This window comes from Doryrhamphus excisus, chromosome 16 (assembly GCF_030265055.1).
Source record: "Doryrhamphus excisus isolate RoL2022-K1 chromosome 16, RoL_Dexc_1.0, whole genome shotgun sequence".
In the NCBI taxonomy this organism is placed as follows: Eukaryota; Metazoa; Chordata; class Actinopteri; order Syngnathiformes; family Syngnathidae; genus Doryrhamphus; species Doryrhamphus excisus.
This window is the reverse complement of record NC_080481.1, coordinates 15,755,178-15,781,688: the sequence shown is the minus strand read 5'-3', so window position 1 is coordinate 15,781,688 and position 26,511 is coordinate 15,755,178. Positions and strand designations below refer to the sequence as shown.

At 41.7% G+C, this 26,511-nt stretch overlaps 3 protein-coding genes across 10 annotated transcripts; 1 reads left to right on the top strand and 2 right to left on the bottom strand.

Annotated features, from left to right (window-relative positions):
* Positions 1–281: 281 nt before the first annotated feature.
* On the bottom strand, positions 282–7,266 carry rad21l1 (RAD21 cohesin complex component like 1). 4 transcript variants are annotated; one of them, XM_058050998.1, is made up of 14 exons: positions 7,246–7,266; positions 6,618–6,786; positions 6,408–6,537; positions 6,126–6,225; positions 5,947–6,053; positions 5,101–5,196; positions 4,912–5,001; positions 4,329–4,421; positions 3,961–4,190; positions 3,799–3,877; positions 3,610–3,725; positions 3,414–3,533; positions 2,454–2,528; positions 282–683 (listed from the first exon to the last, which is right to left on the bottom strand). In XM_058050998.1, exons 2-14 carry the CDS (start codon positions 6,765–6,767, stop codon positions 468–470), a joined length of 1,602 nt encoding a protein of 533 aa, XP_057906981.1. In that variant the 5' UTR covers positions 6,768–6,786; positions 7,246–7,266; the 3' UTR covers positions 282–467. The 4 variants fall into 4 exon arrangements, with proteins under 4 accessions (XP_057906981.1, XP_057906979.1, XP_057906982.1 ...); XM_058050996.1 differs by lacking the exon at positions 7,246–7,266 and adding an exon at positions 7,090–7,198; XM_058050999.1 differs by lacking the exon at positions 7,246–7,266 and adding an exon at positions 7,090–7,198 and having other exon boundaries at positions 3,414–3,530.
* On the top strand, positions 1,814–26,204 carry samd10a (sterile alpha motif domain containing 10a). Of its 5 annotated transcripts, XM_058051014.1 has the most exons (6): positions 1,814–1,830; positions 17,796–17,871; positions 20,031–20,150; positions 21,882–22,063; positions 25,803–25,971; positions 26,039–26,204. In XM_058051014.1, the coding sequence occupies exons 3-6, from the start codon at positions 20,138–20,140 to the stop codon at positions 26,191–26,193; spliced, it is 519 nt and encodes a 172-aa protein (XP_057906997.1). In that variant the 5' UTR covers positions 1,814–1,830; positions 17,796–17,871; positions 20,031–20,137; the 3' UTR covers positions 26,194–26,204. The 5 variants fall into 5 exon arrangements, with proteins under 5 accessions (XP_057906997.1, XP_057906995.1, XP_057906996.1 ...); XM_058051012.1 differs by lacking the exon at positions 1,814–1,830 and having other exon boundaries at positions 17,693–17,871; XM_058051013.1 differs by lacking the exons at positions 1,814–1,830; positions 17,796–17,871 and adding an exon at positions 19,218–19,311.
* On the bottom strand, positions 9,028–12,984 carry LOC131104135 (EMILIN-3-like). The gene is made up of 4 exons (XM_058050978.1): positions 12,726–12,984; positions 12,518–12,637; positions 11,480–11,943; positions 9,028–11,355 (listed from the first exon to the last, which is right to left on the bottom strand). Exons 1-4 carry the CDS (start codon positions 12,863–12,865, stop codon positions 9,428–9,430), a joined length of 2,652 nt encoding a protein of 883 aa, XP_057906961.1. The 5' UTR covers positions 12,866–12,984; the 3' UTR covers positions 9,028–9,427.
* Positions 26,205–26,511: the final 307 nt, after the last annotated feature.

The following is a 26,511-nucleotide window of genomic DNA, read 5'->3' as shown; positions in this document are numbered from 1 at the left end:
TACTCCGGTTTCCTTCCACATTCCAAAAACATGCTAGGTTAATTAGCCACTCCAAATTGTCCATAGGTATGAATGTGAGTGTGAATGGTTGTTTGTCTATATGTGCCCTGTGGTTGGCTGGCGACCAGTCCAGGGTGTGCCCCGCCTCTCGCCCGAGGACAACTGGGATAGGCTCCAGCACCCCCCCCCCCCCCCCCGCGACCCTCGTGAGGAAAAAGCGGTAGAAAATGAATGAATGAAGGAATAACTTATCATGAGCAACTTAATATGTTTATGCTGGTGGCATTGCTGTAAGACACAAATACATTTCATAGCAATACATATTTACATATGTAAAGGACCAACAAAACAATAAACACAAAGGTGCTTTTCTTCAATATTATTGAACATTTGTTGCATTTCACTTAAAAAGAAGTGCATAACATGCAAGCAATAATGAATAAACATTTTCTCTGCAAGTGTAGTACCTAGTAGTAGCTCTTGTGACAGGTTGACTTTCCTTTCACCTTTGAAAAAAATGTCGGTCCAGGGATGACAAAGATGTCTTCATAAGGAGCACTCTGCTGCAGGTTCACAGACTGTTGTTTCTTTAGGACCAGCAGAGAATAGAAGGTGGAGGCTGCCTTGGAGCGGGTGCTTCTTGCACAGAGGTCCTTCAGGCTGAACCTCGTGTCGCTGGTACGCTGCCACCCAGACACACACATCCTTAATCTCACCTGGGTCCCCTGATCATGAATTTATATATGTAGTTGCCAGGGTAGTTTATGCACTCAAATGAGAGTAGCGGCCTACGTACAAGGGTTATGCAATGTGTTGTGGCAGATGTTTTTATATGTACTAACATATTTATATTGTACAGCACGGGTCTCAAACACACGGCCTGTGGGCCAAATGTGGCCCGCAGGACACTAGTTTGAGGCCCCCGCCTTGATATGAAAGTTTAATGTTAAAGTTTGATATGGATGCTGTATGGTATCATGTACCCAGAAAAAATTATTAAGTTTGATTAATGTTCATGTTAAAGGTTAAATAACTGTTAATAGTTATCCTCCCTATCCGTGTGGAAGTGGTAAGTTTTTGGCTATTTAAGTTTAAAGGAAATAACTTGGAGGCTACCGTTTAGGTCGCTAGCTCTCTAGTTTGCGAGTTAGCATGTGTCTCAAGACCCTGCAGTTGCGCAATATGTTGTAAATAAAAATAGTATAAATGTGACTATAGTCGTGTTTTGTCATGTCTACAGGGCTGTAATAATGCTGTTAATTTTAATCTGAAAAAAATATTTGTCTACCCACCAACTATATATGGTTTCTTAAGTTTTTATTATTAGCCGTTTTATTATTATTATTATTATATTTACTTATTACTGATTGATTGATTTTCTTTATTCTTGATTTGTTTATTTCTTTATCATCTTATTTTGTGTAGAAAAATAAGATATTTGACAACAGTGGAATGTTTTATCAGAGCTTTTCTTGTAGAAAATTGGAACCAAAGCAAAGTTTATTCATTTTTCCGTTTTTTGTTTTTGTTTTGGAAAACCTGATGCGGCCCAGTCTCACCCAGATCCTACCTCCAGTGGCCCCCAGGTAAATTGAGTTTGAGACCCCTGTTGTACAGTATATTTAAATCAAATAAAATGATATTGTCATGTTCAGTGCCATTGTTTTGCTGCCGCCTGTCTGCTGTGTGGTTTCAGTGCATGCAGTCCTGTACGGACGGAGGTGCTGGCACACACCTGCCACTCACTACTCACCAGGCCTCGATGCCAGATTGTTCCCCGCCTGCACAACGCTCAGCTTGCTTCTCGCGAGAACTGTCTACTTTGTTATTGTGAGTATTTGGCTTTCTCTTCCTTGTTTGGCTACTTCCAGCAGTGGTGCCTTTGTGTTTTTGTTACCAGTATATAGTGCATACTTTCAGCAGTGTTTTTTGTTATCCCTGCTAGTTTTCAGCAGCGCATTGTGTTAGCCTTTTCGCCTGGTATTTTTGACTGCTGTCATTTTTGTAGCACTACGTTTTGTTCTCCTTTTTGGCTTAAATTTTTTTTTTCCTTTTGTATATACTGTTTTCCTTCTGTGGAGGCATTTTTGTATTTTTGACCAAGTGTTGTCTCTGCATCCTGGGATCCTGCGGGAAATCATGGAGGCCATTGTTGCCTTGTCAGCTAATGTGGGGGCGTTGGACCAGTGCCTCAAGCGGGCGTTCACCTACGCACTTCTGGTCCCAAGCCTATCGCCCGCGGTTGACCATGTGGTCATGCCTAGCTGCAAGCCGAAATCATCCATCTTGAACACAAAGCCTAGGTTGGTTGGTTTAGTAGTATACTACTAATAAATACATGCCTTTTTTTTTAGTCCTATTGATTCAAGTGGACAGCAGGAAAATACAAGCCTAACGTTTTGTGATGTATCAAATTAGCAGCAATATAAAGTATTCTATTTTTAGATCCTTACTTGTAGTGATTTCAGAAGCTTCTGTGCTTGTCTGTTGACCCTCTGTGCTTCCAAGTCTTGGCTGCCCATCAAAGACTGCAAGTTACAAAGGAACCACGTCAGTCAGTGCCAGCTAAACCTCCGTGGGGGACTGTGAACAGTTAACCGAAACCATCTGCTACGGAAATTCTTACAGTCAACCACAAAATATTTATATTATTTTCTTACTGACAAAACTGGAAAGAGTATAGTCAAACACCATCCATCCATGCATTAGTGCTTCTACCGCTACATTATCTAGATCAGGGGTCGGCAACCTTTACTATGAAAAGAGCCATTTCACCCACTTGCCCACTAAAGAAAAATAGCCTGGAGCCGCAAAACGTTGTATGTTTAAAACAACATTGGAGGGAATTTGGGGGTGTCAAAGTAGTTCAGATAAAAAAAAAGACGAGTTGGAGTACTCTTGCTAGTACTGGAGATAAACTTTTGTTTTTAAATGAGCTCTAATTTATTTTTTAGAATCGTCAAATAACTCATTAATAATTAATAACTCAAATAACTCAAAGTATTACTCATTTCCCTTCATGTTAACCTGTCAGAGAGAACTGGATAGCATCCTGTCTGCTCATTCAGTCACCAGTCAGAACTCAGTCAGGATGCATTCATGGTCTCACACAAAGTTGGATTTTTGTAAACTCATAACGAAGATGTGCATTTTCACCACACGGGTGCTAAAAAATATTCAAGCATTGCAAAGGGAGCCGCAACAAAGAGGCTGGAGAGCCACATGCGGCTCTGGAGCCGCGGGTTGCTGACCCCTGATCTAGATTGTTCTCTCATCCCTCCGGACTAGGTCTTGGTTCTCATAGTCAAAGTGGGGATCTGTTGAACCTTTAGCATGTATAGATTGCAGTGGTGGTGCTGCACCATACATGTGTTAAGTCTACAAATAAGGGAGAAAAAAGCATTTTAAGCCACCTGTGCCTGAGTGTTTGTGGATTTCGCCTGACTATTCTGCTCAATGTGAGATGGATGGACAAACATGGAGTCCTCCGATGGAAGATCTGGATGACTGAAGTCCAATCTGTGTTCATCCTGCTAGACACACGGTACAGATAATGAATCAGGATGAAAAAGAAACGCCACTATTCCAGTCTGAAATAGCTTGACTTACTCGTGTGAGCTCTAAGTCAGTCTGGTTGGAGCTGGAGTAACGGGTGTCTGTGAGCTCGTGATCTCTGGATGGGTCCTTGATGCTTTCAGTGTCCAATGTGCTCAGGTTCCTGTGTGCTGACACGTAAGGTAGAGCTTGCCATAACAGAAGACTACAAAAGGAAGTGAGTACCAAAATGCAGCTTTCTACCTTCATGGTCATCCTGCTGCATGACCTCCACCGTGTCATAATCACTGCAAGTATGGAGGTAAACACTCTTTTTAAAAGTCTGTAAAAGAAAAGAAAAAAACATTTAAAATGTAAGTTGGGTGTTTCTATGAGTCAATTGGGCTTGAAAGAGGTTTATTCTACTTCATTAATCTCTGGCGCTATAACATCGGTGCAAGGCTGTGCCAGCAGTTTGACTGCAGCGCCCCCTTCCTTCCACAGCATGACCTGTCTGGTGGGGGGAGCCATGTCCATGGGGACAACCAGATGTGAGTAGTCGCTGAGCTGCTTCTGCATAGCATTATTGGTCAGCATCGTCATTCGGTCCACAATTAGCGTGCACTCCCTCTTTGGCCTCGTCTTCTTTGTGCTCGCTGTGGATAAAAAAACACAGCAACACATTTCTACTGCTATAGTATACCAGTATAGTATACAAATCAGGGTATGAGAGTTTGGTCCACCAGATGGTGCTATAAGCCAATGTAAAGGATTTTGTGTGATAATGTGCCTACAAGTGGCTGACTCAGGCCAAAGGAACAAGGCCTCCTGCTCATTGGGCGGCGTGTTCGGGTACTCTTCTTCTGTAGGATCTCCTCTGTCAGCACCTGAATCAAATCAAATCAAATCAACTTTATTTGTATAGCACTTTTCCTGCAAAGACATGCAAGACAAAGTGCTTTACAGAATTAAAAACAATTACCACAATTAAAAGGAAAAACAATTACTAAGAAACACACACACCCACCCACACACACAATCACACACAGTAGGGAGACATGGAATGGCACTGAGGATCAAGGGAACGCCACCTTTGGGGCCGCCCACACTGGGAGGAGCCGCAGGCTGTGCCATCGGGGAACCAGCACCCGGGCCCTCCGACTCCGACAGACGGGCGGACCCCCACCTTAAAAGGGAGGAACCCCGAGCCGGCTGGGTCGAAGGGACCCAGGGATGGCACCCCCTCAGCAGACCCGACACAAGTTGAAGTTAAATGTAAATGGACTGTCTTGATGATGGAGGTCATAACTTTTAAAGTATACTTAATACAACTGAGCATTCAATACAACAAAGTCAAATTCGGTTGTTTTTTTTTACCATGCTGGTTGTTGAGTGGATTGTCCTTTTGTGGCTCCTCTGAGCTGATGTCAGTGAACATAGCACAATCACTGTCATTTGTGAGAAGGTCTGTGGGATTAAAGACCATAACGCACAAATTGTATATCGGAGGAGATCAGGTGAAAATGGTCCAATAACAAACACACACTTGTGAAGAAAATGACCCACCGAGTAAATCCAATCCAGTACCTTCATCCCCAAATGAGTCATTATTCTGGAAGCTTGTATCAAGCGGACAATCCTGGTAACACTGGGACTCATCACCTGCCAATCACAAGGAAAGAAAGCATTACCAGATCAGCATACTCTGTCTTCCTTACCCAGGAGCTAAAATGCGGCTATTAGTACTACTACTAGATCTACATAACAAACGGGCCATGCAAATATAATTGTGTCCAAGTACAAAATGACTTCTCTGTTCTAATTAAAACTCAATGAATGATACAATAATTTGCTATAATGAGCATAATCGAGAGCAGTGATCACCAACCTTTTTGAGCCCAAGATCCCTGGTCTCCCTGGTGAACTTGAGGCGAAGATCTTGTGGTGTCGGGTCTATGAGCAAGCTACAACTCTGTTTGGCTTAGTGTCGTGGGCGAGCGATAGTAGTTTAGGAGAGAGGGGTTGGTCCCAACGAGCCGCGTTGCCGCAGTGTAAAGATTTTTTTTTGGAGGTGCACGTATATGGAGTTAGTATAGTTATGCCTTAATTTGAAGTCGTAAGCAGATTTTGAGCCACATTAACGCGGAATAACTAGTGTTGTGTGCACTGGCACATCGCTGTCACTTAACTCTAAACCTCTGCACGCTTGTTGCTCAAGATGGACCACCTCTGGGTTTTGGGGAATGGGCTCTGAAGATCTACTGGTCGATTGCCATCGACGTGTAGCTTACTTCCTATCTACCTTTCATAAAGGCCATTTCTGATTCCAAATGAGCCACTAAAAGTGAAGTTATTATGTGTTGTTTGTACAAATTTTTGTCAGAGACCGTATTTCCGCAAATGGTTGCTTACCAATGTCAGTGAAGTTCAGAAAGGCATTTCCAAAATCCTCCTTAAGGGTGATTTCATCCGGTCGACTTTGGTTAAGTGAGGAGCAATTCAAATCCACTTCGATATCGCTAGAGGGGAAATTTGTCATTTAACAAGACAAATAAAGTGCAGATGTGATGGAAGAAAGAAGTCAAAGCTACTTTGAGTGAGGCAGCTGGTCATTGAAGGAAGTAAAATCTTCTCTCAAAGTGATTTTTTGGACTGTGGCCTCAAGTCCTTCAAGAGGCATTTGTGTTTCATCTGCAAAGTTTGGAATTTGAGGGAAAAAAATTGAAAAACGATCAAATTTGAGAAGTGAGAAGATTTTCTGTGTGGCAACACATTCTTGCATTTAAAGCATATGACCTCCAAATATCGAGCATGCACTGCAACTTCAGTCCTGACAAACAAATTACGACTAAATTGTGTGGGAAATGTGTTACCTGGCCGGAAGGCAACTTTAATTTTAACCAGGGCATGAGTGCAGTCTGCTAGAAGATACTTGGCTTTTCTGGAGAAGATCCGAACCACACCAAGAAGTAGATATCCAGAAGTCCGTAAACCAAATTGCGTCTATAAATATGAAATATCAGGTAATGTACTACTCTGAGTGTTTTTTCTTCGGATATGGTCCAAGAGTTTTGACAATTCACCTGTGGAGAAATAATATGTCCAATGGCTCTTTCTAAATTGCATTCAAAAACATGGTCCTTGGTGACCTTCTGCTTCCAGTGTGCTGCTAACCAGATTTTGGTAAGAGAACCCTGCACTGACGTGAGGGCGTGCGTGTAGAAGTTGAACATCTCCCCGGTATATTGTCACCTGTAAAGTAAAGTAAAGTAACCAATAAATCATACATTTAATGTATTAATGTAATCTTACGTTAATATATTGCGTCTGTAGTGGTTAAATACATTAACAAATTCAGACAGCTAATGTAGCCGTGATGGCAGAAGGTGACAACTGGTCGCTGGTCGCTAGCCTCGCTAGCAAGGAAGTTTCTTTCCACACGAAGTGAGTAGTTAACGACCACTTTTTGTAGAAGTTGTAAGGTTGAAAATTAACAAACTCACTGTTTTAGCAGACAGAGGGCAAATATCCACAGCAGTTAATTACGCCACTTACCAAAATGGTGAACAATTTACTTCTATTTGTAAATCCCGCTTTTTGACATACAGCGCGTGACCGTAACCTAGCAACGATTGAACATGTGACTTCCGGGCTACGGTGTCTGTAAGATACACCTAATGGCTGTGTCTGCATCCGGGGTCTGCATCTTACCTTCGGAGGCTCCTCCTCCAGCCTTCCTCACACTTCCTGGTTGTGTCACGTGTTGTCATGTTTACACTGACGTCTTGACTGAAGACTTCAATCGCGGCAGTAAAATAACAAAGTTATTAGTATTTTAAATTACAGATAATAAATGTTATGCTTCTACAGATTTATCTCCAGCTCACAGCTAAACATACTATATTCAACTGTAGTAATATTAATAGCTCCTTTATTTAGTTAGAACCTTTTGGCTACTTCCTGTAGGCAGACTCATCATGTCTGATAGATTGGTATTTCAGTAAACTTGATCAGTTTGATGAGCCTGATGGCTGGAGGTGCAGCAGTTGGTATAAAGGGAGAAGAGCAACGGGGGAAGTACACAGCTCTGGGAGGATCCAGTGTTGATATGGCACCAAGACACTGAACGCCCCATTAAGTCTGATCATTCCAACGCAATATACAATACATACGGTACATCAACAATACCCAACAAGTGGTGAAGTGAGGTTACACTCACACGTACTTGGCCTCTTTTGTCAGTGAGCTGACATGCAAAACGTCCACTTCTCCAACCATCATGATCATGAGGACAAAGACAACACTTTAACTAGGACACTCTAACACTAGTCACCGTTGCAACGACCTCAGTGCTCTGCTTGCTCAGATATTCTGTCTCCTCCTAGTTTGTGCCAGCTTTGTGTTGTGTTGTGAGATCTGTGAGCATGACATGCTGAGTGACAGTCTGTGAGTTGTGCCCTGAGCGGAACTCAAACTCGCATCCAATGAGTGAGCGGTGGAAAGACTCTGAGTCAGACAAGACACATTTTCCCCAACCTTGACAATCCTCCCCATCCAAGCGTCTACTTGGAAACAAAGTAGATTAGTGTGTGTATACTTTCAGAGTAGGACAAAAATATTTACCGTATGTGTTAAAGGCTGATATCACACTTTCCATGCATTCTCCTTCTGTGTTTTCGTTTTTGTGCATGTGCATGTGTGACAACCTGCATCATTGCAATAGTTTATTTTTGTTCCTCCCAGTCACACTGCAGGAATCATTAGTTTTTATTCAATAGATATTCCACGCTACAAAATTTTGTCACTAGAGCTGGCAATATTTGACTAGCGGCAAATCTAGCAACTATTTTTGGGTTTGTTAGGGAGGGTTTTTTGTATTTAGGGACTCAAAAGTGAAAGCATTTATTTATTTTGTCTCTCCTAGTTCAACATCATATGCAAATTATATGCAAATAGATTGAATACAAATAGCGACGTCTGGTGACTTCTAGGACAGCCAATGGCTACCTTTCTGACTGAAAAGGCGGCAACAGTGTGAGTGAGCTCATCCCTATATATAGCAGTAATTTTAATGGCTGTTTGTCAAGGAAAGACAAGGTCACCTAAACCCTCCCTATGGAATGATGAATGTGATGCAGTGTAGTGGACGCTGGAACTGGATTTATATTTCGGAGTGACGGAGTACTAGGAGCTCAATGTACTAAATGTACTCCTTGGTTGTACTGTACCTCTGATAGCAACACTAGCCTGATATTTGCTTAAAGGCACACAGCCAGGTTTTCAATTGTGCTCTGCAGCAACAGCCAAATAATATATACATAACATAACATAACAATAAATACATGCAGTTTATATAAAACATAAATGAAATTGTTTGTGTCATAGACTGTACCTTTTATAAAAAAAGATATGTTACACAAGAAAGCTACAACAGCAAATAACATTTATTTCAGTGTTGAGCAACCCTAAGGTACAATTACACAAGGGGACAAGAATGAGCGGCATTATACATCCAGTAATATTAGTAAAAAAAACATCAGTATGTATTTTTGTAGTCTAGACATAAGAAAGTATAAAAACTAGAACATCATGTAAACATTTTAAATAACATTTAAATACAGATTATGGGTTTTAATGCATGTAAACAGCGCAGTAACACAGATGCACTTTGCTGTAGTTCAAAAAGATGGTAGACAACAATACAACAACAGTTCTTAGCACCTTTGTGAGTCAAGTAAAGTTTTTTTTCACAATAGTAAGAGTGCAGTCAGAGTTTGCTGTATCCAATAGTATGCAGCATTTAAAACGTCAGTGTATGTCAGTGCAGGTATCAAACCTTTATTGTTGGAAAACCTTTATTCTCTAGTCCTGTTTTAATACCTTATGAAGAGATCTACTTTGAAGTGAAAGTGTCCCCTCGTTGTGACTCGGAATCAAACCCTAGACTCTGTTGTGCTGACTCTACCTTTGTGGTGCAGTTTCGGATTTCGTCTTTCAGCTCAGACAACTGCTGGGAATGGCTGGATAGAGTTCCGTTAAATTGCAGTAGAAACCCGCTCGATTGTCTCTCCAACTCTTCTCTTATTCTGTCCAGATCTTCGGCTAAATAATGAAGGCCTTTACACTGGTCTTCAACGTTAGCAACACGTCCACCGACCTCTGTTACTTCTTTTTGTACCCCCATGGCTGTGCTCCGGCAACCTCTGACTTCCTCGGCGAGCCGCCTCTTCATCTCCTGTATCTCCGCCTTAAGTCGTGTCAGTTTACGCTCACCAGCCCCAAGCATGGAAGCCTGATGTCCAACCAACTGGACCACACCCTTCATCTGTTGGGACAGACGTGACTCTCTCTCATTCCAGGAGCCGTTGACTCGACCCACCTGGTTGAGTACCGTCCCCAGTGAGTCCTGAAGGCCTCTTAGCGTGCGATTCACCGAGTAGACATTCAACTTGAGCACAGCGAGCTCACCCGCTTCCGTTTGTTGGTCTTCTTTGTCGGTTAAACGCCTCATGATGTCCTGCAGTGTGACGTTGAAGCTGTTCAAACGTTCACCATGCTTTTCTAGTAAGGCCACTGCATTCTGGTCCTCCGCTGTGCCGACAACAACAGAGTCCCCCATTTGGATGGCTGTGGGGTTCTTAGGGGAGGAACATGAGGTTGAGCAGAGAATCTCAAGGTTGCTGAGATGTTTTTGCACTCTGTCCACATCCATTTCGAGTCTCCCCCGAAGGGACTCCAGCTCCGTCTCCAAGGTTGGAACAGCATGCCCCTCCAAGAGCGCAGGGGCAGTGGCATTACCCAGTTCCTCCAAAGCCATCAATAGACGTCCCTCCAGTTCTCTTAACTTGTCGTCCATTCTGGCTTCAAGTCCTTGTCCCGTTTCGGCTTTATCCGAGACACTTCTCCTTCCGGGTTCTTTAAGTTCCCCGGTCAGGTTGAGTTTAGTCTCAACATATTTTAGACGCCCTTCCAGCATCCCCTCTATGTGGTCTTTATGCGCTCCCAACTCCACTCTTAGGTGCTTCTGGGACTGATTGAGCCCAACCACGGAGGTTTCCACAAACTCCACCCTTTCACCGAGTCCTCTCATTGTAACGCAACAGCTTTCTTCTGTGTTTAAGTGTCGAACGTCTGCTTGGAGCCTTCTGAGCTCTGCCCTCAAGTCAGCTGTGCTTTTTGCCAGAGTATCTTCCATTAGTTCCTTGGTCTCACCTTGCTTCTTCTGACACTGTCGACGGGCATCTTCTGCTATCTCTTCACATCGACCCTCTGCATTCTCCACGTGCTTTTCAACCCCTTCCAAAATGTCTGTCCTTGCCGTACTCAATTTCGCATCCAATAACTGCTCTGTAGGTTCTTGGTCTTGGCCCTCAAGATGTGCAGAGTCCGATACCACGCCCTCTCTAATAGATATCTTCTTCAGTGCTCCGTCATGTGTCATGACTGTGGCTTTCAGCTCCTGAAGCTCGGCTGTTTTTGCTCGTAGTTCCGTGCTGAGCTCTTCTATTCTTCCATCTAGTTTGCTAAGTCCTGGAAACACATGTTGGTCATCCAGGCCGACTGCCTCAGGATCCCCCCCAGGAATCTCAACAAAGCCTACCGTGGAGGGGCTGGAGGCTACAGCGGGGGCAGAAAGAGGGCTAGGGGCAGCCGACAGCAGAGCTGACAACATCCTGTTGGCATCTTCTCTTAGTGAGGCTCTGAGGCTTTCTTCCAAGCCATTCACGGTTCCTCTCAGGGTCTCCAATCCCCGGTTTAGACGTTGTACATCCTCCTCCATTCGATATAGGCGTTCCTCTGTCTCACTTTGTAGAGCACGGCCTAAAATAATATAAAGGAAAAGATTTATTATTATAACAGAATCACATCTCATGCAAAGACGATACTAGCAGGTGAGCAAACCAGGATAAAATCATGAACCAGAGGTTTTAGATTTAAGATTCACCCTCAGCTTGTCGTCCATCGGTAGGAGGAAAGGTTTCTTCTGGGATATGCTCCTCTGGTCTTTGTCTCGGCTCATGTTCTTCATGCTGTGCACCGTGTTCCTCCTTATGGTCCGGTACAGGTTCGGGTGCATCCGGATAAGGCTCAAAAGAGGCGCCTGGATAGCTGGATGACCTTACGGGTCCAGAGTGATGCATTGGGTACGGGTTGAAACGGCTGGTTGGTTGTCCTTTGGGTTGATTCCATGGCTCGGTTTCGACAGAAGGGCCCTTGAACATGGGACCTTTGTATGGTGGTCCCATGAACTGTGGGCTTTTAAACGGTGGCATGCTTTTCATTGGATGCTGGAAAGATGGGGGCCCGTCCATGCAGCCGTAGCCCGAATACCCCGGACAACAGCGCCACTCGAGTTCTGTGATGGTTTTATGCGCCACCTTATAGATTGGTTTATAGATTAGGCGATATCTGGGAATAACAAACAACGCTTTATGAGACTGTGGTAATTTCACTTCAAAACATATTCCAGTATATTAGAAATAGCTAAGTAATAATAGTACAGTAAACCTCGGATATATCGGATTCAATTGTTCCCACTGGTTTTGTCCGATATAAGCGAAATCCGTTATATGCGTATACCGGAAAATGTCCGTATCGGATTTATATCCGGTATATGCGTAAATCGGATTTTATCCGTTATAAAAAGGCACTTCCTTGACTATGTTTCCAATGTACCTGGACGCGCAGGCAACGCTGCAAACGCTGCAAATGACGTCGTATAGCGGCCTGTCACGATTCGGCGAATCGGAGCGCCACGATGCGGCCATCCGATATATGCGAGGGAAATTTAATGGAAATGCATTGGAACGGGACTGGAGATTTTGTCCGAAATAGGCGAAATCCGTTATAAAAAAATCCGATATATGCAATGAATTTTTATTGGAAATGCATTACAGAAAAATTGTTTCTTTTTTATCTGTCCGTTGTGAGCGAATTTCCGATATATCCGAGGTTTACTGTATATAATAATAACTTCACTCACAGAAGAGTTGGACATTTTTTATGCCAGGAACACTTGTTGTACTCAGCTTTAACATACGGGGCCGCACCGTCCTGAACAGTGAAGGACATCGTCTTTTCAATCACATAAGCGCAGTGATTCCTGTCAAGGAGAAAAATATGGAAAGTCGGAATGAGCTGAATTAAAGCGTAGCAATGTGAACTCAACAGATGACATAACCAGAACTTACTTGTGTACGCTGGTAGGTTTCCCCTGCTTGCGGTGCTGAATAATATCAGTTGTGTAGTCACCGTAATGGACTGGCCTGTACGGCTTGGCCTCTCCCATTGACAAGTACAGTATCATTGCTACAAAAAGACTTGCTGCCATTATAAATTAAAAAATAAAGAATACCCTCGCAGAAGAAAAAAAAAAACTACAATAGCTCAAAGTGTATACATTGAAAATCTCTCTCTGTACTATAAAACTAAATTCCATGCAAGGGAGTGACTGTGGTGGAGTCCGTCAAAGTGACAACGGTGCACTGTGAGTGCCACTAATAGGACCCCAAAGGCAACATTTACATGTCTCCTCCCACACCGCCCTCAGTGTGACACCAGGGTGCCACAGAAGGAGTGATTTTTTTTTTCTTTTTTAACTTGCCGTATATTTGTTGAATAGTAAGATAACTCTTCACATTAGTATCTGCCATAAGAAGACATTCAATACACGCTTCCTTAGGCTTCACTACACATAAACTGGCTCTCCGTTTCCGTCAAATCTGCTCTCAAACATCTGAAATCTTTGCCGCATGCACATTGACGGGGTTTGAACCCCAACCTAACAGCAAACCTCCACAATCTGGAACAAATAATCACAAACACCTCCGTTGCACGGCCACACTTGCGAGTGCCTTGCCCCTCTCACATTATAAGGCAAGTCTTTGTGTAGTTGGACAACTTGCCTGCTCTCTACATTGAAAGCTATAGCCATCTTCCGCTTGAAAGTTGCCCGGCTAGCAATTTGATACAGTCGATTTTAAAAAGTGCTTATGTCTGATGAATCTATTAATAGAGCCCCAATCACTGTTTGAAGTTTGAGGGAGCAATTATAAGACTAGAATTAAACGATATGAAAAACGTTATTATTCTGTTTGAACTTCAACTCTAAATTGTGTTACATTGAGAGTAATGCAATACTTTTTACAAGGTAAACTTAGTATTAATGGAGCTGTTTTTATGTTTTTTATATGTTTTATAGCATGTGTGGGGACTTTGTTATAGTATTTGTTACAGGAAGGGATTTCTTGTTTGGAAAAAAACTGGATCACTAGAACGAGGCAGCGATAAGCCAATCAAGCTGTGACATATGGCATCATTATTATGAATGATAATACAGTAATACAGAAGTGGCAGTGAGCAAGCCGTTATAGGAAGTGTACAGGAAGTGGCTTTATGCACACCCAACCTACGTCTGTGTTCAAAGTTTCGTTGTTGATGTCCAAGCAGAAGCTGAGTAGTGATTCTACAGAGAGCTGCACGGTGGACTCGCAGGCCACACAGCTAGGAGACCCGGGTTTGATTCCCCGCTCTTTCTCCGGGTACTCCGGTTTCCTCCCACATTCCAAAAACATGCTAGGTTAATTGGCTCCAAATTGATTGGTATGAATGTGAGTGTGAATGGTTGTTTGTCTAGATGTGCCCTGTGATTGGCTGGCCCGAAGACAGCTGGGATAGGCTCTAGTGACCCTCGTGAGGATATAGAAATGAATGAATGAATGGCTGACCACCCTAATGATACATCTCCCTGGTTGTCAATCAAATCTTCTCTTGTAAGTGATCATAATAATGTGGTTGATGCCGTTATAGGAAGTGTACAGGAAGTGGCTTTATGCACACCCAACCTACGTCTGTGTTCAAAGCGTCGTTGTTGATGTCCAAGCAGAAGCTGAGTCGTGATTCTACATTTCATATCAAACTCAGATGTTCAAACTTGAGAGCCGCACGGCGGTCGCGCAGGCCACACAGCTAGGAGACCTGGGTTTGATTCCCCGTGATTTCTCCGGGTACTCCGGTTTCCTCCCACATTCCAAAAACATGCTAGGTTAATTGGCTCCAAATTGATTGGTATGAATGTGAGTGTGAATGGTTGTTTGTCTAGATGTGCCCTGTGATTGGCTGGCCCGAAGACAGCTGGGATAGGCTCTAGTGACCCTCGTGAGGATATAGAAATGAATGAATGAATGGCTGACCACCCTAATGATACATCTCCCTGGCTGTCAATCAAATCTTCTCTTGTAAGTGATCCTAATAATGTGGTTGGTTGGTGAAAATTGATGCCAAAAAAATCCATGTCGGGACGTGATCATGAGGTCTAAATGGGGGATAATCATTTCAACAGAGAGGAGACCTGGGTTTGATTCCCCGCTCTTTCTCCGGGTATTCCGGTTTCCTCCCACATTCCAAAAACATGCTAGGTTAATTGGCGACTCCAAATTGTCCATAGGTATGAATGTGAGTGTGAATGGTTGTTTGTCTATATGTGCCCTGTGATTGGCTGGCCACCAGTCCAGGGTGTACTCTCGCCCAAAGACAGCTGGGATAGGCTCCAGCATCCCCTGCGACCCTCGTGAGGAAAAGCGGTAGAAAATGAATGAATGGAACAAGTGCAGCCATTATTTTTGCTGATATCTTTGGAGCCAATTTCCTGTATCCTGTTTGTGCCAGGTCCCACCTCTTTTACCTGCTAACATCCTGTACTGTGCAGATACTCAACAAGAGTGTGTGGGGCTATTTTTAGTGCAAACTATTTTTTTTTCCCAGGGCACACCTTTTCTTCTCCATTTGTAAACAAGCTCTCGTTGTAGGATGTAGAACACGCAGCATCCACGCTCCAATGTTCTGGTCGGGCGGAACAAGAGCGGCTTTATTCTGTACCATGATGGCGGCTCCACCCTGAGTTTCCCCCTGAATGGCGTGACACAGTTCCAACTGTTTTTACTCACATGCCTCTCTTTACGTCTTATGTCAGGCTGAGGCCGCCCTTGACATTGCCACATTGAGAACAGGCCGAGGTCTTTATTAGAGTCAGAATCCACACAGTTTTTCTTTGACTTTGCGCTGGACACACAATCAATCAAAGACAGAATAAATGAGTATATGAAAGTAATGACTTTTGGGTGATTGAGCCCTTTCTCATTTTCTTAGTGCCTGTTTAATTTTAACACTAGCGGCCTACATTCTGAGCCAGCCTGTAAATCTCTTTATGTGTGTCTTTGAGCCAAGGCAGCCTGTTCCTGCAATGCATGGCACTGCATATCTTTTTCACTTGGACGATAGAGAAAAGTAGGTTGGATGGCGGTAGAGCATTTTTAAAGAACGTTTGACTTTTCAATTTGTCTTTGATGGAATGCATAATTATGCAGTTCATGCTTTTTAACAGACAAAAGATGAAAAAATGTGTGTAGCTTTGCCTACAAAACCAAAAACAAAGGCTCACTTTTATCTGCTGTTTTATGTGTTTTACACAGCAGTTGTGTTTACAGTCCATATATTTTTTAAATAATTTTTTTTTTAATTATAAGAAAAGATAAGAAATGATAAGAAATTCTAATAATTTGTCTTATTTTCTCAATGAATAGCCTGTGAATGACAAGTTGTCAACTATCTTGTCCATTTATTCTTTTGCACGACCGGCACCATTTGAGGTAACCTGACACACACACAAAAAATAATTAATTCCAGCTATTACAGAATGTCAATGAAATTATAAACACTGGGAATTGTTGCTGTGCTTGTCTTTTGAGTTCAGACCTTGAGAAAGTACTTCTTGTTGACCTTGTGGCCTTGTTTGCTTTAAGTGTCCCATATCCGCCCTTGTACTTCACAGCCATGTAAAAGAACAAACAAGAGTAATTGGTCTCAACCTTCACAAAATCTGGATTTGGATTCCTGTGACAGAACACCCAAAAATATATATTTTTGTTTCAGGTCCAATGTATTAATGTAGTTTCTTGATTCTTATAAGCTCATTTAGAGGAATCAACGTTGAAGAATAAATAGCTAAATTGGCAAATTTGGTCAGACCAATATTGTCCTGAACAAACCTCATTTGGAGGCCACATGGGAAGGCAGAGGTCAGGGCACACTTCACACAGTCGCCAAGAGGATTAGTGTTTGCTGTCGCCAGGCTCAAGGCAATGTGTACACATCTGAGCAAACCCACGTGCACATACGTGCACATACAAATCTCCACAATGACTGTGGTCTCTTTGGAAAGACTCATCTTTTGCACCAAAGTCTTCTTTCTTGTTCAAATATCCTTATGTAAATCATCACACTTGTGTATATAATATACAGTATTTAAATGCTTAAACATGGCTCGGGAATAATATACAGTTGTCCCTCATCACAATTTTTTGCCCACATAAGCATTTTCAGAAATAAAAATAGCAAAATGAACGAACATCCAAAAATAGGTCATGTCGATGAAATGTAATATTCTACATTGTAGTGTTGATTCGCCGGGACAACAGGCTTTTATTGCAGGTTTGAATGATCTCACAACAGGCATCCCTTTAAATCCCTCTTTAAACATTAGCTATTTTTGCAGCCATTATCCATGCAAAGCTGAAACTCAACTCTGAACCTCTGACTTCACTTCCTGTCCACCTCTCTTTCAGGTCCTCTAGGGAACATATTTATACGAACACACATAAGCACTAGACTCATTTATGTTGTGATTTATTTACTCTTATTTTGTCTAATGTGTTTGTTATTACAGGTGTAAAGGTGAGTAGGGGTGTTTTTTATGTTTAGAGGGCTGTAATAATGTTAAAAAAAACATATTTAGAAGGTAGTAAACAAGTTAAACAAGTAAATGAAAATATTTCAAAAACAGAATCCTGCTTTCTGGAAATTCACTTGGGGAAGTTGTGCAAATGTAAGACACCCCTATATCTAAGCAAAGGAACACATTTGTGGTCACATGACCATGATGTTTTCAAGCCCCTCCGCAAATTCTGGTACAACTAGAATGCTTTCAATGCTGGCTATTGTGTGTAGCTGCTCTATAGGAGTCCACAACTCAATGCAAAGGTCCGAAAAATGAGAATAATAGGTCCCCTTTGATGTCTTCAACCCATGGCCCGCCTCCAGGCACACCCACTCCGCTGTGGTTGTTCACACACACACACACACACACACACAAGTGTGTAAAAGCACTTCCTGTTTGTGCTGCTAGCTGTTAACGATAGAAGTTACTAATATACGGCGATGTACCTTTTTAAAATGTCTGCTTTTAACATATGTGTTGGATCCAGAATCTGATCCAGAAGTTGAGACTGGACAGTCCGAAGTTTCTCAAGAAAAGATGTTACTTCAAGACGTCACTCAATGGTAAGTAGATTTCGCATTTTAGCGTTTGGTTTTCTACATCATCGGTAACGTCGACTCTGACCGCTAATTGTGGTAGGAAACTGCTACTAGCAACCGCGCTCCCTGTATGCTAGCGCTTTTTGCTCCCAGAGTTACACAAAATAAACAGTTAGTTGCCTTGTAAACAGAGAAGCAGAAGCTCGGCAGTGAGCGTATAGCGCCTACAGCCACACACATAAGGAATCCAGCCCCTCTGTGACATCACAAAAGAACAGTTTTGCAACACCCGCTGAAACCGGGCGTTTTGAGCCATCCCAAATTTCTTTCAGGGCTCACTTCCAAATCTGCAAACCTCATGATCTGAAACACAAGAATACAACATTCTAACTACAACTACGAAAAAGCATAATATGCCCCCTTTTTCTCTACTGTTTGTAGACACAACCAGACACAACCTGAGGGTTGGAAGTACAGAAACTTTAACAGATGATTACCTTAGGTATCCTAAGGCTTTTGTCAGTGTAGTGAGCATGTACTGCTGACAGAGTAGCACTGCCCTCTTGTGGTAACTGCAGGTAAAAAACACCCCTACAGCAGAGGGACAGATAGTAGATCAAGGCAGACAGCAAGAGTCTTGATCTTAGTCGAAAGACCATGGAGGATACATATCAGCATATTAGGGGTCATCTCTAAATTTACGATTGATTAAAATGTGGGTTTTGAGTTTCTTTTAAATAGAGAGAGGGTCTCTGCCCTTTGGATTGAATCAGGGATATAGTTCCATAACTATCTTTTTTACTTCAATTTAAAGAACATAATATTGTTTTAGTCTTAATTCGAATGATTACAACTATATGAATACAGTTTGCATGATCTTTCATAAGAGTTTGACCACTGCCCATCCCTTCTCATGCAACGGTATTAAAGCGGTATACACTATTTAAAATGTCGTTTAATGTTCTTATCAATCAATAATAATAAATTGTTGGGATGATTCACTTGTTCGGTAATAATAATCCTCCAAGAGGATTTGAAGGACTTTAGCTACTTAAAGGGGACTTTTGAGAGTTAACGAGTTAATATGAGCTAGCTTACAATTTGTGGGCTAAAGCCCTCCAAAAAATGCCAACAGTGTCCCATTTACATAACGGACTTCAAATTACCCAAGCTTACGGCGATAGCAGGACCCAAAAGCCGGTAAAAGTGTATTTAATGGCCGATGCAATGCAGCAAAATACGCACTACAAACAAAACGAAAAACAATTATAATAGACTCAAATGGGAAACAGGTGCGAGGGATAGTAAACGCAAAGCAACAGAAAACTGAACAGAGTAACCGGAAGTGAGTACAAAATAAGGGCATGAAGCAGGAACTAAGGCATGAAAGGAAACTAAAATGAACTGTCACGTAGGCTAACTCCCGCATCGTGAAAGTTTGGCTTGTTAAAATACACAGAAAAGGTAAAGAATCACATTTAATGTTTCACATAAAGATTGCGAATGATGGCAATGTGCAGTGCAGTTACCCTTTAAGGAATGTCGGATAAAAAAAATCGAATCAAGTGACATGTACTAATAGGGTTAGCATAATGCAGTTTATGAGTGACACTCATGAATTGATATTAGCATAACTTTATTGAACAGAGCATTTCCGGTCACGGGTTGTAAATTTGTAGTAGATTTTCATCTTCTTGAGTTGCTTGTAGTTTAGTTAGATTTATGAGGAATTTGTATTCTGAAGGTTTATTGGTAATTTGGTTTGATTTGCATAGATTCTATATTCTGAAAGATGCCCTCCTCCGATGACAGCCTATGGCTACCCTAACCCCCCCATCACACGGGGGCCCTTCACAATTATGTTACACAGTCTGGGAGTGCAGGGTGGGGGGGGGGTGCAGGGAAAATAAGGCTTTTCATCCTCTCCTCTCCACTGGCAGCCTTAATTACAGGCCCCAGGCTGCACTTTGAGCTTCTTCGTGCTCTTGAGAAAGAGTCGCGCATCCCAGTCTCACGACACATTAGCAACATTAACACACTCGTGGACGCGCACGTGCTCGCGTCACGTTGTGGAGAGCCAAGTCGGTAGCGAAACAGGCTGCCGTCTGTCTTCCACCACTGGAGCTGGAGTGAGGGTCAAGGTGGGCTGCTCGGTGAGCTTTCTTTTTTCTTCTTTTCCACAGAGATGATGCTGGACGTCGTCCTTGCTGACAGAAAAGCATTGAAAGTTTAGAGAGGAGGCGAGTTGAGTTCTGGCAGGCTGAGACGATGCACACGGCGTGGAACGACCATGGCTGTTGACGGTAGGTAGGCGGATGGCTTTCATTCATACTGTACACTTAAAAGTGCACCGATGTCCAGCTGGTCAAGCTTAAAGCGCATGCACTCACTGGCCACAACATGAATTGCACATGCGCAAACACGTGACATTACACAGCTCTTTACAAAAACAAAGATCTTTAAAAATTATAATTAAAGATCTTTAAAATTATTAATTATTATTTTTATTTATTATTTTTGTTTTATATATTTATTATAAATATAATATAAAAATAAAGATCTTTAAAAATTATAATAATTAAAGATCTTTAAAATTAAAATTATAATATAATTATTTTTAAAGATCTTTGTTTTTATATTATAATTCTAATTATATTTTATTATAATAATTATTATTGTTATTATTATTATTATTATTATTATTATTACTATATAAAAACAATTGTTATGAAGTAAACATATGAAATTCATGAAGCCCCTGCAACATTTTTAAGTGTATGTTGTGAAATTAAAATTAAAGATCTTTAAAATTATAATTATTTTTATTTATTATTATTTTAATTTTATATATTTATTATAAATATAATATAAAAACAAAGATCTTTAAAAATTATAATTATAATTAAAGATCTTTAAAATTAAAATTATAATATAATTATTTTTAAAGATCTTTGTTTTTATATTATAATTATAATTCTAATATTTTATTATAATAATTATTATTGTTATTATTATTATTACTATATAAAACAATTGTTATGAAGTAAACATATGAAATTCATGAAGCCCCTGCAACATTTTTAAGTGTATGTTGTGTACATGAATTACACATGCGCAAACACGCCACATTACACAGCTCTTTACAAAAAGAAATAATAATACTAATAATTGTTATTATTTCTGTTATTATTATTATTATTATTATTATTATTATTATTATTATTATTATTATTATTATTATTATTATTATTATTATTATTATATAAAAACAATTGTTATGAAGTAAACATGAAATTCATGAACCCCCTGCAACATTTTTAAGTGTATGTTGTGTATCTTTTGAGTCCGATTTAGGCAGTGCTAAAGACAACACATTGTGACAAGTGTTCCTAATTATCCACATTACCAAGGAGAAGCAGCGTGTTTACAACAGCAGCCTGAGGGAGGAATGTTGTAAAGGATGTTTTTGCACATCAGCTGTTTTGATTTGAAGCAAAATGAAGCTGTAATAATTTAGACCAGGGCAAATCATCCAGACTTTTATTCACCACATTGTGATGTCGCAGATGATTGCAGGACAGTATCTTTGGCAGGACGTATTGAATGAAAGCCACTGGAGGTTCACACATGGATAACCAAACACACTCTTTCATCCCTTCGTATCATCCCGTCCCTCCTGACAGCCTCGGTGTAGAAAATGCACGTTGCGCACAAACACAGCTGCATGCAAGAAAAAGGCCGTGCAATATGGTACATGAATCAGTAATGAGCGGTTGCTTTCTGCTGGGATCTGTGCCACAAGCAGCATGTTTGTTTGCTGTACTTCCACACTGTTGGGAAGCCACCTGCTGTTGAGCGGGCTTGGACTTCTCCTCGACCTCATTGTTGACCAACTATGCCATTCTTTAACCTAAGTGTGAATTTTGAGCAGGTACTTCATCACCTCATCAACGTATATCATCGTGCATTTGCAGGGCTGTCTGTATTCTTCCCCTCCAAGCCCCCCCATCTTTAATCATTGTTTATCTCCACAGCTGCATCCAGTTTCAGTTTTTGTCGACCAGCTGTGGAGTACAGAGCTCTGCCTGAGGACTTTAAACAACAGCTGAGTCGACGAACAGGGGGGAACCTAACATGGCATGATGGCCGTGGACAGAAGGCGGCAGGGGGCAGAGGAGTGAAGCTGCTGCAGCAGCCAGGCACCGAGGCCCGCCAGGTACTGGACCACACCTGCTCCACTCGTCTTGAACTGATATATTCATATACAGTATAGTTATTCCTCACCACGTATTGATTTATAATATTTAAAAAAAATATATGATGCAGTTCTGTGGTTGAATACAGATTATTAGTCAAAATGTATGCATATTTAAGCAAATGTTACGTATGTTTCCCTAAATTGAGCATTTGCACGCATATAAATGGCTAAATGAACTAACATACAAATATAAAGCGTTCAAAAGACTCATGTAGTATTCCACACTGTTCACAAGTCAGTAATGTCATAGTAATGTTGATTGTTGGAACAACAAGCATTTATTGTAGGTTTGAATTATCTCACAACTCAGCACAATTTCTAATAATAACACGGGCTACTCTTGCAGAAATTCAACTCTCAACCCTGATATCACTTCCTGTCCACCACTTACTCTGCTCCACGAAGGAACACATTTCTAGCAAAACACATTTTAATTTAATTTCCTGTTATTATGTCTACTCTATTGGGAGATGCGAGTGTGTAAAGGTAACTATAGGGATGTTATTTGATGTACAGAAGGCTCTAATAACAATGAAAACCGTATTTAGAAGGTCCCTATACTCTGAGTGGGAAAGATCGACAAAGTAAGAAGACAAAACTGTACCACTTCCACATAAAATAGGAGGAGAACTCGATTTATCCGTTTCATTCGTCGGCGTCCAGTCCAGGATGTGTAGCTTGCCTCTGAAGACAGCTGGGATAGGCTCCAGCATACCTGCGACCCTACTAATAATAAGCGGAATAGAAAATGATGGATGCATTTCATCCATTGTTTAGAATTATTTAGCACTGTTTTCTATTGTGGGCGGCATGGCGGTCCAGTGGTTAGCGCACAGACCTCACAGCTAGGAGACCAGGGTTCAATTCCCACCCTCGGCCATCTCTGTGTGGAGTTTGCATGTTCTCCCCGTGCATGCGTGGGTTTTCTCCGGGTACTCCGGTTTTCTCCCACATTCCAAAAACATGCTAGGTTAATTGGCCACTCCAAATTGTCCATAGGTATGAATGTGAGTGTGAATGGTTGTTTGTCTATATGTGCCCTGTGATTGGCTGGCGACCAGTCCAGGGTGTACCCTGCCTCTCGCCCGAAGACAGCTGGGATAGGTTCCAGCACCCCCCGCGACCCTTGAGAGGAAGAGCGGTAGAAAATGAATGAATGAATGAATGTTTTCTATTGTAAAACTTCAATTATTCATTTTAAAATGTATTATTTGTTAATATTTTTGAGTGTCTGGAACAGATTAATGCGACCCACGTGGAAAAATAGTTTCTGTTTTTGTACGATAAGGATTTAGACAGGCACATTGCAACAGATTAATAATGAAAACCAAGGTACCACTGTAGTTGATGAATTGTATCCTCTTGCATAAGTGGAACAAGAAAAATCTCTGGCAAATGTGTCCCTATTACAAATCGCTGCTATGTTAACATAGATTAGAAGCTGTTTCTCCCCACAGGCTAGTGGGTTCCAACTCTTAAGATAGCACTGCAGTACTCTACACTATGTGAGGAGAAATATATTTTCTGACGATTGTCCATTATTGATTTAAAAAAAAAAGACTCACACAAAGCCTTCAGTTGCTAAGTGAAGTGTCAACAAGATTCACATTCAGCCGCTGCGCTGTTCAACTTTAAATCCAACATTTTCGTCCGTTATCTTATGATGCATTGTTCCCCTCACACAGTTTGTATCGGCAGAGACTGGCCTCATTTAAAGCATGTGGTTACAAGTCATGGAGTCCGTGCCTTTGTATTCAACCCATTGAAAAGCGCTTTAACAGTTTATATGAGCTACTGCTAAAGCTGCACACTGGGCCAGGCTGATAACACAGTTGTAGATCATGCATTGTTCCCTCGCTTCATTCCTATCGTTTCCTACAGTGGTCCATTTAGCTTCTGTAGATGAGCAATGCATGCAGCACATTGTTTGATATTCCAAATAAGCATCACAAGAGAGAAGATTCTACCCAAATATTCCCATACTGACACATTCATAATTTCATAACGGCAGTTTGGGACACTGCACCTTGTCAAGAAGCAAGCAATGGTGACTCAAACAAAATAAAGAACAGCAACCACAAATGAATGAAAGGACCGAGTGGAATCACAGAAGCAGAAAATGGCTCCGGGCGGCAGATTATTTGTGAAACATCAGTCAAGCAAAAACGCAATTTGATTTGTCCGGGTTCTGCTGCTATCTGTTTTGGAACATTTTGGTCTCTGTTTGAAATGTAGATTAAATATTGGAGAAAGTAAATAACATGTGGACATCTTATTACACCTTCGGATGAGTTATGTGCATTTTCAGTCGAATGGCTTCTTAGTGAATGAATGCCTTCTTGACACACATAGCACAATCAGAGTTGTGTAAAAGTTACATATGACTGATGGAAAAATGTCTGGACTAAAAAGATTATGGAAAAACACAAAGCAGTACTAGTAGTTCATTCATTCATTTTCTACCGCTTTTTCCTCACGAGGGTCGCGGGGGTGCTGGAGCCTATCCCAGCTGTCTTTGGGCGAGAGGCGGGGTACACCCTGGACTGGTGGCCAGCCAATCACAGGGCACATATAGACATATAGACAAACAACCATTCACACTCACATTCATACCTATGGACAATTTGGAGTCGCTAATTAACCTAGCATGTTTTTGGAATGTGGGAGGAAACCGGAGTACCCGGAGAAAACCCACGCATGCACAGGGAGAACATGCAAACTCCATGGCCAAGGTGGCCGAGGGTGGAATTGAACGCTGGTCTCCTAGCTGTGAGGTCTGCGCGCTAACCACTTGAACGCCGTGCCGCACTAGTAGTTTAATACTTCATAATACTCTGGAAGTCGAGACCGGGTCTGCGCCCCCCGCCCCCCAGGGTCTCTGCCTGTTACTACTTAACTTGCGATTGAAGGCAGATGTCATTCTGTAAGGACGTCAGGGTAAACATGAGACCACGTGACACAACCAGGAAGTGTGAGGAAGGCTAGACCATCTGAATTCACCTGCTTAGGCTACCGGGTAGGCTACTGGCCTTGTAGGATGCAGACCATTTCCATTTCTTTATTATTATTTACTATATCTTTACTCTGACCAAGCTTTTGTATCCTGCCCCTAAACCATGATGTTGAACAATCAGGATTGTGGATTGTGAATGATGGGCAAAATTCCCCCCAAAAAGTGCAGTTTCCCTTTAAAACGCTAGGAGCATTCAAAGCAAAGAATCCCTTTGTGACATATCGTCTGAGAAAACCGCTATCGAAATAAAGTTGACTGATTTACAAGCAATGAGCATGATAAAAGAGCCACTTTAAACAGTGGCTCCTATGCATTGTTTCATGATCATGCCGACCCACACTCTCCTCATTGTGTTCTGTGGCAGCTCACTGATCCTCCTCACACATCCCATTCTTCTAAAGGGCATGGAAACGGCACATATGGTCTCAATCAACCCCGCAGGCTTTAATGAGGCTGATCAGGCTCAAATATATGTGCATGAATGTGCCGTTTAGACTGCGCCTGTTTGTATGGTTGCTACCAAGGCTTCGACCCTGCAATTATCATAGCATTTTTCTGACACGCTGCAATTTTCCTAGCGCTCACACGTGATGAGTAAGCAGAAGGGTCCGATCATTAAAAAGCAGAACAACATGAAGGCAAATGGCGCATGTTGTCGTTTTTCTGATGTCTGTTTATCTGCAGTATCGTTCCAGTGACAATTACAGCATATACAACACTAGCCCGACGCAGCCGAGCTTGATTCGACCCGTGGTCATGTGGACGCAGCAGGATGTTTGTAAATGGCTGAAGAAGCACTGTCCGCACAACTATCTAACCTACGTAGAGGCATTTTCCCACCATGCTATCACAGGTACTCCTATATTAACGCAAATTATATCAGGAAATTGAAACAAATTGGTGGCAATTGCAACTTTCAGGCCGGGCCCTGCTCCGTTTGAACGGGGACAAGCTAAAGCGGATGGGACTCGTGCAAGAGACGCTAAGACAGGAGCTGCTGCAGCAAGTTCTTCAGCTGCAGGTTCAGGAGGAAGGACGCAACCTGCAGCTGCTCAGCAGAGGGGAAGGTCCGTAACAATTACACCGCTGTCCTTTATTGAAGGTGCATTGTTGCTGTATGTGATGGAGGATAAAAACAATCACCGAGATGTTTAGGTTTGGAAAACTGGTGAAAATGTTGTTGTCATAAATCTCAGAATAATTATGTATTATGTAAATTCTGAGTTTGAGAAATTAGCAATAAAAAAATCATTGTAAAAATGTCGTTGTTTTTTCTGCCCTCTGCTGGTTAAAATATTGCTAACACGTAAATAGTATTTTTAGGTTCATTTTAATAACATTCACAAGCACAATATAAGGGATGGTTACATCCGGTCTCTTAATGGACAGTATG

Bases quoted from the DNA above. Each gene is read 5' to 3' on its own strand.
- LOC131104135 (XM_058050978.1), bottom strand. From the start codon at position 12,865: ATGGCAGCAAGTCTTTTTGTAGCAATGATACTGTACTTGTCAATGGGA. The intron at 12,638-12,725 runs GTAAGTTCTGGT...TCTCCTTGACAG, and splicing joins AAACCTACCAGCGTACACAA to GAATCACTGCGCTTATGTGA. The intron at 11,944-12,517 runs GTGAGTGAAGTT...TGTTATTCCCAG, and splicing joins AAAAAATGTCCAACTCTTCT to ATATCGCCTAATCTATAAAC.
- samd10a (XM_058051014.1), top strand. The intron at 22,064-25,802 runs GTACTGGACCAC...GTTTATCTGCAG, and splicing joins CAGGCACCGAGGCCCGCCAG to TATCGTTCCAGTGACAATTA. The intron at 25,972-26,038 runs GTACTCCTATAT...TGCAACTTTCAG, and splicing joins TTCCCACCATGCTATCACAG to GCCGGGCCCTGCTCCGTTTG.
- rad21l1 (XM_058050998.1), bottom strand. From the start codon at position 6,767: ATGTTCAACTTCTACACGCACGCCCTCACGTCAGTGCAGGGTTCTCTT. The intron at 5,197-5,946 runs GTAAGCAACCAT...TGTGATTGGCAG, and splicing joins TCTGAACTTCACTGACATTG to GTGATGAGTCCCAGTGTTAC. The intron at 2,529-3,413 runs GTGGCTTAAAAT...TGTAACTTGCAG, and splicing joins CCACAAACACTCAGGCACAG to TCTTTGATGGGCAGCCAAGA.